This window comes from Raphanus sativus, chromosome 3 (assembly GCF_000801105.2).
Source record: "Raphanus sativus cultivar WK10039 chromosome 3, ASM80110v3, whole genome shotgun sequence".
Lineage (NCBI taxonomy): Eukaryota > Viridiplantae > Streptophyta > Magnoliopsida > Brassicales > Brassicaceae > Raphanus > Raphanus sativus.
Genome location: NC_079513.1, coordinates 19,031,210 through 19,046,168, shown reverse-complemented (window position 1 = coordinate 19,046,168; position 14,959 = coordinate 19,031,210). Strand labels below are relative to the sequence as shown.

The 14,959-nt window shown below is 37.6% G+C and overlaps 1 protein-coding gene and 1 long non-coding RNA gene across 3 annotated transcripts; one reads left to right on the top strand and one right to left on the bottom strand.

Annotated features, from left to right (window-relative positions):
* Window positions 1–3,099: 3,099 nt before the first annotated feature.
* Window positions 3,100–14,851, bottom strand: LOC130509335 (uncharacterized). Of its 2 annotated transcripts, XR_008943415.1 has the most exons (5): window positions 14,446–14,851; window positions 14,329–14,375; window positions 4,020–4,159; window positions 3,447–3,919; window positions 3,100–3,363 (listed from the first exon to the last, which is right to left on the bottom strand). It is a non-coding gene; the product is annotated as an uncharacterized LOC130509335 (long non-coding RNA). The 2 variants fall into 2 exon arrangements; XR_008943414.1 differs by lacking the exons at window positions 14,329–14,375; window positions 14,446–14,851 and having other exon boundaries at window positions 4,020–4,741.
* On the top strand, window positions 8,848–10,088 carry LOC130509334 (uncharacterized). The gene has a single exon (XM_057005176.1). It carries the CDS (start codon window positions 8,892–8,894, stop codon window positions 10,086–10,088), a length of 1,197 nt encoding a protein of 398 aa, XP_056861156.1. The 5' UTR covers window positions 8,848–8,891.
* Window positions 14,852–14,959: the final 108 nt, after the last annotated feature.

Sequence of the window (14,959 nt, the reverse complement as noted above, 5' to 3'; positions counted from 1 at the left end):
GATCCTTCAGAATGAGGCACAGCTAGACACCAAACAGTCACTTGAAATAGAGATTCAAGAGCTCAAAGCCAAATTACAAGTGATGAAGCATTTGGGGGATGATGATGACGAGGCAGTCAAGCAGAAAATGATGGAGATACATGAGGATCTAGAGGACAAGAAGTCTAAGTTATAAGGGTTAGAGAAGATGTACTCAGCCCTGATAACAAAAGAACGTCAAAGCAATGATGAGATACAAGCAGCACGGAAAAAATTAATTGCGATACAAATTTCTCTTTTAGTGTGTTTTGGGTATGATGCACTGCGTTCTAGCAATATGTGCCACAGGTTTGAACTGCTTATTGAACTGTAAGTTAAATTAACTGTTTGAATGTGGAGAAAGTCATAGGGGTGACCGCTCATCTGATTCTGTTAAAAGAATGATGTACGATGAAATTCACAGATTCAAAGAAAGTCACAATCCGTTGTAAACTCTCACCAAAGTTTAACTACAAAAGACTCCGAGATACATCCATTTCATAAAATAAAAGACTTTATAATATATACAAGCACAAAGCTTAATAAAATAGAGAAATGAGGTTCTAGAATCTCATAAGATGTTAAGCCATTACGAGAAATGCTATTTTAATTATAAATGGAGTTAAAATAAAAAAAAGCTCAAAAATAAATAGTGTATATATCGAGGGTGCTAATCGAATTATAAATCATTTTTAATTTTGATATTAATACAAGATTGAACAATGTTTGAAATTAAAATATGAAAATAATGTTTTTTGATCATAATGTTGGGCTAAAAGTATATTCAAAATTCACTTAAACCATTAAACATATCCATTAATACTTAATGTTGTAACCGAAATATAAAAAAGTCAAAGATTAAGTTAGTAAGTAAAGTTTATATTTTTAATAACAATGTGATAACTTGATGGTACTTTAAAAACATAGTTATTGTTAAACAAAATAAGAATAATAATTTAAATTAAATAAATTGTGCATATCTATTGAGAATATCTTGATTATTTTTAACACTGATTTTTAATAGTTTTTAATGTATTTAATGTATTGAGAATAAATATTATAATATATTTAGATTGTAATAATTGTTTTCTGTTTATTAGTTTGAAAAATAATATAGTTTTCATAGAAGTTTTATTGTATTTAACTCTTACAAGATTTTAAAAGTTATTTTTACTTTTATATGGACTTTTTGAATAAGAGATATTTAGTTTACTTAAAACAATGAATATTTATACTAGATTTACCTATTATAATTTTAATAAATATATTAAAATATATTATAAACATGATTACATAATATATAAGCAAAGTAATAAACAAAAAAACATAGTATATATTCTTAAAATATATTTCAATTAAAAAAACATAATACATATAAGATTATGACAAGCATGTATATGTTAAATAATAATGACAGTTTTAGATTATCTATTTAAAAATATTTTTAGTTATAATGAATAAGTTATTTGTTTTATATTGTGTAAAACATGAACTTTAAGAAAAATTGTATAAAGCAAAAAGAAAAAATAAAATAAGGAGTGAGTCTAACATACCTTTTTCATTTTTTTAGTAGCCAAACTAGAGCAGGACCGCCCTACGGGCGGGATGATAATTTGAAAATAATTTAAATAGTTAAAGTAAATATCTAATAAACTGAATCTAATATGTATTATACTAATATCGTTTTGTTTGGGATTGTTGATATTTAAATTACAGAGCATTTTTAAATTGTCAAATATATTGTTGGTTCAATTTCTTTTTGGTTCTGTTATGATCGTCTCAGTTTAATAATATTTTATTGACTAAGCAATCAGGAAGTTTTATACGGCAATTTCTTTGTAGCGTGATTATTAACATATTGTGTGCGTATTTTTACTTGTGGACCAGGTCGTATTCATGCAAAGATCACCTTATTTCCTCCAACACTTGTCTATTTCAGCCATGTTAGTGCTCCGGTTACGGCAGTCCACCTATCTCAGTTATGACTACGCGTTCATCGAAAATGTTTATAATGATGTAATCAAATTTGAGTTCTAACCATTAAAAAGATAATAGAAAATATGGAATATTATACTTTGTTAATTGCAGAATAATTTTGTAATTTCTAACAGAAAATAAATGTTAATGTTATTTTTTACACCCAAACATTCTAAAGTGTTTTTCATAATATAATTGGAGAATCATTTAAATTGTTAGTTGTTTTGTATAATGTTAGCTTTCTAGTTAAAATAATATTTTATTATCCAGATTAGGATTAAAATGTTAGTTTTTATTATTTCATGTTCTGTAACATTTTTAGTTCATAGCCTTTTGTTGAACCTCATTAAGATTTCACTTTTTCGCTCTTTCACATATGTACAAACCTTTTAAAAGAATAGACGTCTTTATTTGAGAGACGTGGATGTTGGCATTTCTAAAAAAACAATTATGAAACAAAAATTAATATTTGGAGGAAAAGGACTTTAGAACTACAATTAAAGACTCTAGGCATGAAAGATAAGGCTTCGGGTTTACATGTCCATTGGTTTGTGAAAAGATTCACATGGTGTGGAATTTTTTTTTTTGGTAAAAGTGTGGAATTTCTTTGCCACATATGGAAAGGTATGTAGCAATTAATTCATGATAGATTTTATTATTTTTATGTAACTAAATATAAAACTGGAAATTTTGAAAGTGAACCCCTTTGCTTTGCAAGAAGAACAATGGTGGAAAAATAAGATTAGCTGAAGAAGATTTTAAACACATCTAAAAAATTGGGGTTTGCCTTCTCATAGTCAATCTCCTCATGTATGATAGAATCACTGCTGTAATGCATGCTGCTGTGTAAAATAATGCATCTGTATATGCTACATGGGGTTTTGTGTTGTACATTTTAGGAGTAACAATTTTACAAAGTTAATTGTCTTTGGTTTTTATAGTTTGTATTGAAACATAATTTTAATTTAAAAATAATAAAAATTATAGAAATAGTTCCGGTGATATAAATGTTTTTCTTTTTTTAGCTCAGTTAGATAACTTGGAAAAAAAACATGAACAAACGGTAACTAAAATGGCAAAATTCATGAAACAAACTGTAAATAATTAAAGAGAAGCATTTATAATAACTATATACCAAAAAACCTTCTTGTTTGAGAAGACAAAACATCTAAGAGTAAACCTAAAGAGAACATGTCAAAGACTCACCACACCAAACAAAAGCAAAACACACAGGAAACATAGAAACAAAACAGCTAAAATGATTAAAAAGGTTTCAGAGCTTTGTCCAACCGTGTAAGACAACCATGATTGCTTTCTCTATTGCCTCAAAAGACATTCACCGTATCCACTCCGCTTTGGTCGATTTATCTGAAATAAATATGAGCAAAAAAATGGGATTAAAGGATGTAGATAAGGTTGAGGCTTGTGGATGAAGCTTTTAGACTTCTTACCATTGATGTCCTTGAAAGACGAAAAAGATCTGTCACCGACTCACCGTTCATTGAACCCTTAGCTGAAACTATGAGAAGTCTGTGAGCTCTTGGAGACATTGCACTCAGCTTCCCATTTGCTCCAGGAGACATTCCATTCTTCTCAGACTTCTCTTGACCAAACATCTGAGACACTTGGGTAACCTCCCCTACGGGCTTACCCGAGAGTGACGCATATTTTCTTTTTACCTCAAGTGAAACTGAAATTGTTTCAGTACCACTTAATAGGTATTTCCCAAAAAGACAGTTTTCATTCTTTTTCTTAATAGGAATTCAAAAGTGGCTTTTTCTCAGTGACATCCATTGACTTCAAAAGTAATATCTTTCTCGGAATTGTTGTTAACTTGCAACTCAGGTCCCACGAAATTTTGAAGCTTCTGTCCACCAGAAGCAGCAGTGCACTGTTGAAGTATATACTACGCAGATGATGTCTCCTGCAAGAACATTAAAATAATGTCATTTTCCAGTTTCCAACAACCAAAATTGAAAGAGGTAAAATCTTATAGAGAGTAAGAGAGTGAGAGAGAGACTAACGATTGGTGTGTTTTTGATACTAAGGTGAGGCGAGGCAAAGGATCAGAGGAGTCATGAACTGGAGCAAGCGGAGCGCCCCTAACCCCGAGTAGAAGCCTGTCTACTGGTGATAATCAGGACCACCGAATCAAATCGAGCCACTGTTTAGTCATATAAGTAATTGTTGGTAATAGGGATTGAAGTCAGAAACATTTAAATGAAAAAACAATGTATAGAAACGAACTCAAGCGAAAAACAAAGTTCGAAATTGGAAACAAAAAAATTTGAAAACAAAATTGGGAAGGGAAGGGCGAAACAAAAAAAACGCTAAGGGCGATGGCGGCGGCGATTAGGGCGACACTTCTTTTCCGGAGCTTCTGCTAAACCGTGTCGCACTTTCATTCAGCAAGAGCATCCCAGCTCCTAGATCAAGCTGTTTTCTTTTCTATCGAGTTTCCCAAAAACCAAGCTATGCTCACCAAGAAGATGGGGGATTGATAGAGTCTCACTAGCGTGTCTCGATTCTTTGGAAGATCTACCGAGTAGATCTACCTGGAGACAAGCTTTCATTAAGTCTTTGTGACTTCTCAGTTGTTACGTGTTGGAACTCGTTTTTGACGAAATGGTTTAAGACCATTTTCGGTATGTTTCGGGACGAAGACGTTCGTCGGAATAACCGAATGTTTGACACTATGAAGTAGTGTACTCGTATGTCAAAATCAGAGTTGGTTTTGAATGAGAAATGGAAGTCCAAAATGAGTTTGACTAAATATTAAAAATTAGCAAATGTCATATATTGGATATTTGGGTTTGAATTTGTTAGTTGGATATTATGTCCATTACTTATTCATGACTATCTTTATATTTGTATAAACATAAAATGCAAACCCAAATTAAAAGAAATATTATTTATGTTTGATTTGGTCAAATATATAATATATTCTTTATTGCTAAGTCATTAAAAATTGAGTCAAAAGGAATTAAATTTTCTTAATGACAATATTGATTTTTTGACTTTAAGACTCCATTACTCTCTTGTATGTTATGGCTTCTCAAAAGCATAATGTGATGTTTTGTATTTTCTATATAAAGGCTTGTGAGCCATTTAGAAAACAATAGAGTGAGACACACTTGAAAACCAACAACAAATACAATTCATCCATGTTATACTGATGTTTTATTTTATTTATTTTTGTGTCTGAGAGTACAACACAAAATTAGTTTCGCCAGGCTTCTGATAGAGTGACGCAAATTCAGAAGATTGTTTGCAGTTGTATCCTGGGACTCATTACGTTATCGAACCGTCGCACTACGGGACGTATTTTGAGTTAAGGAAAGAGATAATATCTCGCCTCTGCAGTTGTATCATCCTTTTCTTACTCTTTGGTATAGTATTATCATTTTTTATTTTTTACAATATTCAGTAATCCGTAGTTTATAAAATACGGTTCTATCAGTCTTAACTCAAAATATCCGTTTATTGCTTTGCACTAACCGGACTGATTATTGTAAAAAGATTTTTTTTTTGTAAGAACAGGTTGATTGATCTTTGGGAAAAGATGCCGGAATCAGATCTATAGGATTATTTCAAAATAATCTTTCTAGTAAATTTTTTGTTTGTATTATTATACTAACAAAACTGATTATTTTGTGAAGTGTTTTGTCATGAAAACAGGAATTGGAGATTTCATGGTGATAAAAAAATCTGTCCACTCCATCAGATTATTTTTGTTGATGATTTCTATGGGGATAAAAATTCATTTTTTTCTCATTATATGCACTAATGATATCTTGTTTTTGTTTTGATGCAAACAGGATCTCCATCAAGTTAAAACGTTTTTTTTAATTGGTCAAAATGTGTTATTGCATTGACTTGGTTAAGATAATTAATTGCTTTAATTATCAAGAATGATTTAACGTTTTTGTTTTCTTCTTTCAGATTTTGGGATAACTTAATTTAGTTATTAAGTATGTTGACCATGAGAAAATAAGAAGAAATTCAAGTTTCAAAATATGGTGAAACCATAGTTATAAATAACATTTTGATTCTTAAGGGATCATGTTATATGAATGGAAATGAATTTTGTGAGTCGACGCCCCAAATAAAATTTGGGAGAGGTCTGCCACATATAAATCGTTTGCCATAAGAAATAAAATGTTTGTTGATATTGATCAAAACATTTGTATTTCGTCAATGCTTAAATGCATTTTTTAAAAAGGTTGACCATGCAAAACCAGTGAGAATTTTCAGACCAATATGACTGAAACTGACATGTGTATTGTAGTTCTAAAGTCAATATGGTTGAGAATAATCATAGAAAATTGTGGTTTTTATGGTAGAAAAATATCATGTAATGATATGTATATTTGCTAAAAGCAAAAATATGTTTTGGAAAAATTCAAATCATAGAGTTATAAATCAACTTGAAAGAACTATGAAATAGTTGTATCTAAAATGCGATTTTCTGAGAATGAAATACATTTTAAAGAAAATTATAACAATTTTTCGAAATTGTTTTTATTATTCATTTAAATCTAAAAGAGTTGTAGATTAATCTTCTAAGCTCTTAAAAGATGTTAAATGTAAATATGTATGTTTTTGAGCTATTTCAAGAAATGTGGGGGAAGCTTTGCTTACCATATAAAGTCATTGGCAAGAGACCAAATGAACTTAGTGATAGTTATCAAACTATGATTTAAAAAAAAAAAAACTAGTGTCATACACTGAGTTTTGTGTATAATGGTTAATTGTATCTTGAAAAAAAAAGGATGACAAAAATCATTAAACAATTGATCTCGACTAATCTCAAGAGATTATGTTCAATGTGATGACAACCTAGGATCCTGTTATTAAAGGTGTGTCATGAGATCAAATTGTAATATCATCAAGAGGAATGGGTTTAGCCTATGAACTAAGATGAGGTTTGGCGGTAACTCTACTTATCAGATTGGAGATCCCAAGAAATAGGTTCAAGGAGACAACTAAGTCAAACTAAGTCTGCCCAAAGCACTGTAAGACTTCGGTCTATACCCAGTTCCTAGGATGATTAAACAGTGCTACATGTAAGGAATAGAGGATAAGCATTTGCTTTTAATGATTTGTGCCAATTGTTTTGAGATATGAATGGAGTAGTATATGATACTCCTCTAAACAAAACTAATGGCAAATCACCTTGTGGGTGTGAAATGGGGCCGTTTCTAGGAGAATAAAATGGCTATATTCTCTAAAGTTCACTCATGATTACCAGGAATGTTCACGGCCAAAATGAACACAATAGAGAAATTGGTTTTGTGAGAGAATGAAACTGTGTTTTGGCTATTGTCTAGGTTTACACCAAAGCCCGGGAGGTTCAAGACATCATGGCCACCTCCTGGCCGAGTAAATCCGATAGCTATTAACAATGACTGGTTCAAGGCTGAAAAATTGCTACCAACTCATCATGCAGTGAATTTCTCGTTTGTACTCTCAAAAGTCCGTAGTTGAGTCTTGTTGAGTCTTGTCGAGTCTTGTCTAGGAAGTCAAGTCTGTCGAGTCGTCTAGTGTCTAGAAGCATTTCTATTCATGTGGGGGATTGTTGGAACTCGTTTTTGACGAAATGGTTTAAGACCATTTTCGGTATGTTTCGGGACGAAGACGTTCGTCGGAATAACCGAATGTTTGACACTATGAAGTAGTGTACTCGTATGTCAAAATCAGAGTTGGTTTTGAATGAGAAATGGAAGTCCAAAATGAGTTTGGCTAAATATTAAAAATTAGCAAATGTCATATATTGGATATTTGGGTTTGAATTTGTTAGTTGGATATTATGTCCATTACTTATTCATGACTATCTTTATATTTGTATAAACATAAAATGCAAACCCAAATTAAAAGAAATATTATTTATGTTTGATTTGGTCAAATATATAATATATTCTTTATTGCTAAGTCATTAAAAATTGAGTCAAAAGGAATTAAATTTTCTTAATGACAATATTGATTTTTTGACTTTAAGACTCCATTACTCTCTTGTATGTTATGGCTTCTCAAAAGCATAATGTGATGTTTTGTATTTTCTATATAAAAGCTTGTGAGCCATTTAGAAAACAATAGAGTGAGACACACTTGAAAACCAACAACAAATACAATTCCTCCATGTTATACTGATGTTTTATTTTATTTATTTTTGTGTCTGAGAGTACAACACAAAATTAGTTTCGCCAGGCTTCTGATAGAGTGACGCAAATTCAGAAGATTGTTTGCAGTTGTATCCTGGGACTCATTACGTTATCGAACCGTCGCACTACGGGACGTATTTTGAGTTAAGGAAAGAGATAATATCTCGCCTCTGCAGTTGTATCATCCTTTTCTTACTCTTTGGTATAGTATTATCATTTTTTATTTTTTACAATATTCAGTAATCCGTAATTTATAAAATACGGTTCTATCATTACGCAAGGTCCGGCTAATACTAAGCCGATACTGAAGGAAGGATGAGTCGGTTTAGGAAGAAGAAGGAGCCCTCACTGATGGAGGAGCTCAAAGAGCTACAGCTTCTCGACGAAGGAAAGATGGTGGACATCCCTGACCTAGAGATAGAAGATCTGATTGAGGAAAACTCAATGAGCGTCATAGTACGTTGCCTGAATCCCTATGTGCATAAAGCAGGAGGCTTGGTTAAAGCGATGCCACCCATATGGGGCCTGGAGGATAAAGTTCGAGGGAGAGTAGTCGGGGATGATAGAGCTCAGTTCATCTTTACCTCAGAGTCAGAGTTGCAGTATGTTCTCACCAAAGGCCCATGGTTTGTGAACGGTTGGATGGTAGCTATGGATCAGTGGACGCCGAATCCAGATGCATCCTTTCTAAAAAGGATAAACTTCTGGATTAGAGTCAGAGGCCTCCCGATACACATGTTGAAGAAGGAAGTGGTGGAGTCTCTTCTCGGTCCTCTAGGGAAAGTTGAGAAAGTAGAGCTGCACGCAAAGAACTCTACATCCCTGGAGTACATTAGAGCTTCGGTTACTATCAACACTGAAGAGCCTCTCCAATTTCGAAGCATAGAAAGACTTAAATCAGGGATGACGTACCCTACAGAGCTGGAATATGAGAAACTAATTAAAGTCTGCTATGGATGTAAGCGGTTGACGCACGATCAGACAAGATGCCCATTTCAAATACTAGAGAGGGAGGAAGCGAAGAGACTGACGAAGGATAGGAGTAAGAAGACATGTCTGAAGGAAAAACTCCTGGAGAAAGAGATAAGAGCTAAGGAGAGCTTGAAGAGATCAACTTCGAAAGGAGTTGAAATTCGGAACCCCCCGACGGCAACCAACCTTAGAGGGGGGAAAAAGAAAGCAACTGGTAATCTAAAGGAGGATACAGGGAAAGGAAAGCGAATTGTGGCGACCCCCCGGGTGATATGGAGACAGAAAGCTGATGTGTGTGGTTCGGGGAAGACAAAGAGCACGGAGGAATCCACAGCGCACCCTCGCGGATCAGGAGATCATAGTGGAGTTAAAAGTGTATCCGGAGGAAGAGGAGGAGTAGGGAAGTCACTGGACTCCAATGAAACTGATTCGGTTTTCAACAGATTGGGAAGACCTGACGAGGAATGGGGATCAAAGGGAAGCAGAGGTAGGAGAACTGCTCGAGAGCCTGCAGAGGACCTTCGATGGAGGATTAGTGGAATGTCCTCAGGAGAGAAAAACGATGGAAAATCTAGCAAAGGAAGTCGTAGCCCGCCATCGGTGTTTAATCGACTAGGGGGACACACCCATATAGCGGAGGGATCCCAGACATCGAAAAGAAGAAGGCAAGAGGGTAGCGATGAGAGGAATGCAAAGAAGGCAAGAACAGGATCATCTGAGAAGAAGAAGAAAGAATCTCCATCGGTGTTCATGCGGTTAGGAGGAGTAGTGAGAGGACCTGAAACTGATAACACCGGTGAAGCGCATCATTCTGCTCTAGTAGCAGTATCTACTCCAATACATTCTGCCCGTATGGCAGCAAACAGTCCGGCTCTTTCTGTCCGTAGGATAGCATTGGGCAGTGGCTCCTCAGTAAAAGAAGGGTTGATGGGTAATACCAACCCTTCGAGATCAATATGAGGATTATGAGTTGGAACTGTCAGGGGCTGGGGAATACCCCGACAGTTCGACATCTACAGGGAATACATGGTCAGTATTTCCCTGAGATAATATTCCTCAGTGAGACCAAGAGTAGGAGAAGTTACATGGAATCTATTGTGGAAAAGATGGGTTTTCACGATATTGTGGCAGTAGACGCTAGAGGCAAGAGTGGAGGGCTAGCTGTAATGTGGAAGAATACGTGTATTGTGGAAGTCCTTCAAGCCAATTACAGAGTGATTGATCTAAAGATTGAGTGGCAGGATCAAAGTTTCTACTTGACTTGTGTGTACGGAGATCCAGTGAAGAGCAAACGAGGAGAAGTGTGGGAAAGGATCTCCAGAATAGGTGCAACAAGATCGGGAGCTTGGATCTTGATGGGCGATTTCAATGAGCTGCTAGATCAGTCAGAAAAATCAGGAGGTACAAGAAGGGAAGAGAAGGATGGGATGGAGTTCAAGCAGCTGCTCCTGGATTGGGGCCTATGGGATATCAAATACAAAGGGAACCCATTATCATGGGCAGGAAGAAGAAACAACGGGCTGGTTCAGTGCAGACTTGATCGTGCAGTAGCCAATCAAGAAGCGCTTGAGGCTTACCCCAATGCGACAACGTTCTATTTGCAGAGGGTCCAATCGGATCACAGTCCGATCATTACATCTCTGGATGGGCATCAGTGGAAGAAGTTCGCGAGTTTCAAGTATGACCAGAGATGGGCTACAAGAGAAGGCTTCATAGAAACAGTGGAGCAAAACTGGAGATCTCAAGGAAGTGGGCAGGCAAGTTTGATGAGCAGAATAGCATCGTGTAGGAAAGCCATTTCGGTTTGGAAGCGACAAGCAAAACCAAACTCAGCCCTTAGAATCCAGGAGTTAAGTTACAAAATTGATGAGGCCTCTAGACAGGAAGCTTTCAAGTTAGAGGAACTAAACAACCTGCGCAAGGAGCTATCTGACGAATACTATAATGAGGAGCTGTTTTGGATGCAGAAAAGCAGGTTATGCTGGCTGAGATCAGGGGACCGCAACACCAAATTTTTCCACGCTGTTACAAAGAACAGAAGAGCGCAGAATAGGATTAAAAGTTTGGTGGATGATGAAGGCAGAGAGTGGTATGCAGACAAGGATCTAGGGAGAGTAGCAGAACAGTATTTCCAGACACTTTTCTCGTCAGAAGATGTCGGCCTCGATCAAATTGAATGGAGTGAAATTCCAAAGCTCATCACCTCTGAACAGAACAGGTCCCTGATAAAGCCAGTGACGCTAGAAGAAGTAAAGAAAGTTGTTTTTGACATTAATCCCAGCAAATGCCCAGGACCTGATGGGATGAACGGCTATTTCTACCAGCAGTTCTGGGAAACAAATGGAGGGGAAGTGACGGCAATGGTGCAGAAGTTTTTCCAAACTGGAGAGCTTGAAGAAGATATGAACAACACCAACATTTGCCTCATCCCAAAAACGCTGAACGCCAGAAGGATGTGTGAGTTCCGGCCGATCAGTCTCTGCAACGTGGCGTATAAAGTAGTGTCAAAACTGATGGCGAGGAGATTAAAGAAGTTGCTGCCTAACTTAATCTCGGAGACGCAGGCAGCGTTCGTGGAGGGCCGACTCATTTCAGACAACATATTGGTGGCTCATGAACTCCTCCATGCATTGAGCTCAGATAATAAATGTGCCTCGGAGTACATTGCAATCAAAACTGATATCTCCAAAGCATATGACAGGGTGGAGTGGTCCTTCCTGGATAGAGCAATGAAGGCAATGGGTTTCTCTGAAGAGTGGCGGAAGCTTATCATGAGTTGCGTGAAGTCAGTAAGATACCAGGTGCTGATAAACGGTTCACCTCTCGGCTCGATATGCCCATCACGAGGACTGAGACAAGGTGACCCTTTGTCTCCGTATCTCTTTGTGATGTGCACTGAGATCCTTGTACAGATGCTAAAAAGAGCCGAACATCTGAAGAAGATATCTGGTCTGAGAGTCGCACGGAGAGCACCGTCGGTATCTCATCTCTTGTTCGCCGATGATAGCATGCTATACTGCAAAGGTTCAGAGGAGGAATTGGATCAGGTCAGTCAGATTCTGCAACAATATAGCATGGCATCGGGTCAACGAATAAACTACCAGAAGTCAAGTGTTTATTTTGGGAAGCACATCCCAAAGGAGAGAAGAGAGGAGATAGGGCAGAAACTGGGAATCAGTACTGTAGGTGGGGAAGGCTTGTACCTTGGGCTTCCAGAATCATTTGGGGGATCCAAAGTCTCTATCCTAAATTATTTAAAAGAGAACCTGAACCGAAGGGTCCATGGCTGGCAGACAAAGTTCCTCTCACCAGGAGGCAAAGAAGTACTACTCAAAGCAGTTGCAATGGCGCTGCCCACGTATACTATGGCCTGCTTTCTCTTGCCAAAGACTACAATCAAAGAAATCATGGCGGTAATGGCAGAGTTTTGGTGGCGAAATGGTAACGACTCAAGAGGGATGCATTGGAAGAGCTGGGACAATCTATGCAAACCCAAAGCTTGTGGAGGGCTCGGCTTCAAGGACCTGGAGGCTTACAACCTAGCATTGCTAGGGAAACAGCTGTGGAGAATGATCAAAAATCCTAAGTCCTTATTGACCAGAGTATTCAAGAGCAGATACTTCAAAACCTCGGATCCACTAAGTGCTACAATCGGGTCGAGACCGTCCTACGCCTGGCGCAGCTTACATGCAGCCCAAGCCCTGATTCAGCAAGGGGGGCGTGTGGTGATTGGCAACGGAAGAGATACAAAGGTGTGGCAGGAGAGATGGCTAGGTGCCGGCCCAGCTCTTATGATTCAGTCGATGCGCAGAGGTCCAGCTCAAGAGATGGGGGTTTTGTCTGATGATATGCGGGTCAGTGAACTGATGTCTGGTAATGGCAGGGAATGGAATCTAGACAAACTTGACAGGCTCTTCACGGAAGACATCAAGAGTAAGATCACTGCTATAAGACCTGCAGGAGCAAATAGTCAGGATACTTATGTTTGGGAGTACACCAAGACAGGTCACTACACGGTCAAGTCGGGTTATTGGGTTCAAACAAGTATTCTCTCCGTCAAGGAGGAACAGAAAGAAGTAGTGCAACCGAGCTTAGATTGCATATATCAGATGGTGTGGCGGCTTGACACTAGTCCCAAAATCAAGCATTTTCTGTGGAGATGCCTTAATAATGCTCTACCGGTGGCAGAAAACATGACGAGGAGACACATTGGCAAAGATAAGCGTTGTAGCAGATGTGACGATGTAGCAGAAAGCGTGAACCATCTACTATTCCAATGCCACTACGCTAGAAGAAGCTGGGCAGAAGCGAACATTCACATTCCTCCGGAAGGTCGATGGTCAGATTCTTTATTCACAAATCTATTTTGGGTCTTGAACTTAAAACAAGAGTACCCAAAAGAGGAAATGGAGGAAGGATTTGTGCCAGGTCTACTATGGAGATTATGGAAAAATCGCAATGAGTTTGTGTTCAGAGGAAAGGACTTTGATGCAAGCTCAACGGTTAGGAAAGTAAGGGAGGATGTGCTACAATGGCGTAGTAGAGAAGAGGTTAAAAAAGAGGAGGTGAAAAACACCATAGCAGAAGCTCCGGATAAGAAGTGGACTCCCCCACAACCGCTAACGCTGAAGTGCAACACCGATGGTTCCTGGTCAAAGGAAACAGTGAATGCAGGTGTGGGATGGGTACTGCGAGATCATCAAGGTCTTCTGGTGTGGGCAGGGGCAAAGAAGCTAGTACAAGCGAGATCAGCGATAGAGACAGAAGCAGAAGCTATTCGATGGGCAGTTCAAACACTGGCAGGTTTTAACTACAGAAAGGTAACTCTTGAAACTGACTCCCTGGTTTTATCAAGAATGCTATGTGGAGAAGAAGAAACCTGGCCGGTCCTTGCGCCCATCGTACAGGACATCCTGATCTCTTTGGCAGCAAATGCAGATTATGAAGTGGTGTACTCTCACCGAAGTGGTAATAAGACAGCAGATAGAATAGCGAAGGAGACTTCAACGTTTACGTCCTTTGTCCCTAAGTTATATTCTATGGTGCCTATGTGGTTGAGTTCATGTATTGAGGCTGATAAGCCAATTGTATGAAACTGAGTTTGGATTAATAGAAAGTTGTTGTTGAGCCAAAAAAAAAAAAAAAGAAACGAACTCAAGCGGAGGAACAGAACACACTCAAGCGGAGGAGCAAAACAAACCTGGGAATCAAGCAGAAACGTATCGACTCCCATGAGTTAGCCACCGTCTGCAAATCGGAGAGGAAGACCGAAACGTTATAAGAATGAGAGAATGATTCTCAAAGTAGGAAATCATACCTTTTTATAAAACAACCTCCACCGCCTTACATAATCAGAAATCGCATTGAATAGAGATCGTGTGTGAGAGATTAAAGGAGGATTTTAAGGTAATGATTCTGTAACTGGTATCGCTTCAGTCTCTGAGGAGAAGTTGAAAGAGCGGTTGAGAACACCTAAGCAACATCGATTCTGGAGACGCGAAGAAGAAGAAGAACATGGGGTTAACGCTAATTGTAGTAGTTGAAACGTTACACTTCATCTGTGCAGAATAACCGAGGGCCCAGATATGTCAAAAAGCCTAACCTAATTGCAGAGAAGACTGAAAGTTACAGCAAGCCCATTAAAAAAAAAGCCCGGACGGATGCACAACGAACTTAATGAAACGCAGCGTAAAAGCAGAAGGGGACAGATGTCGGCATGGCAGAGCACTAATTTGTGTGCTGTCATATGACGTGGACGCCCTAGGAGAGATTAAAAGTCTATTTTATATATAAAGATTTGAGCTTTGAAAAATTAAATTCATTATTATTTA

What these genes read in the sequence shown, in the direction of transcription:
- LOC130509334 (XM_057005176.1), top strand. Translation starts at nt 8,892, where the DNA reads ATGTTGAAGAAGGAAGTGGTGGAGTCTCTTCTCGGTCCTCTAGGGAAA.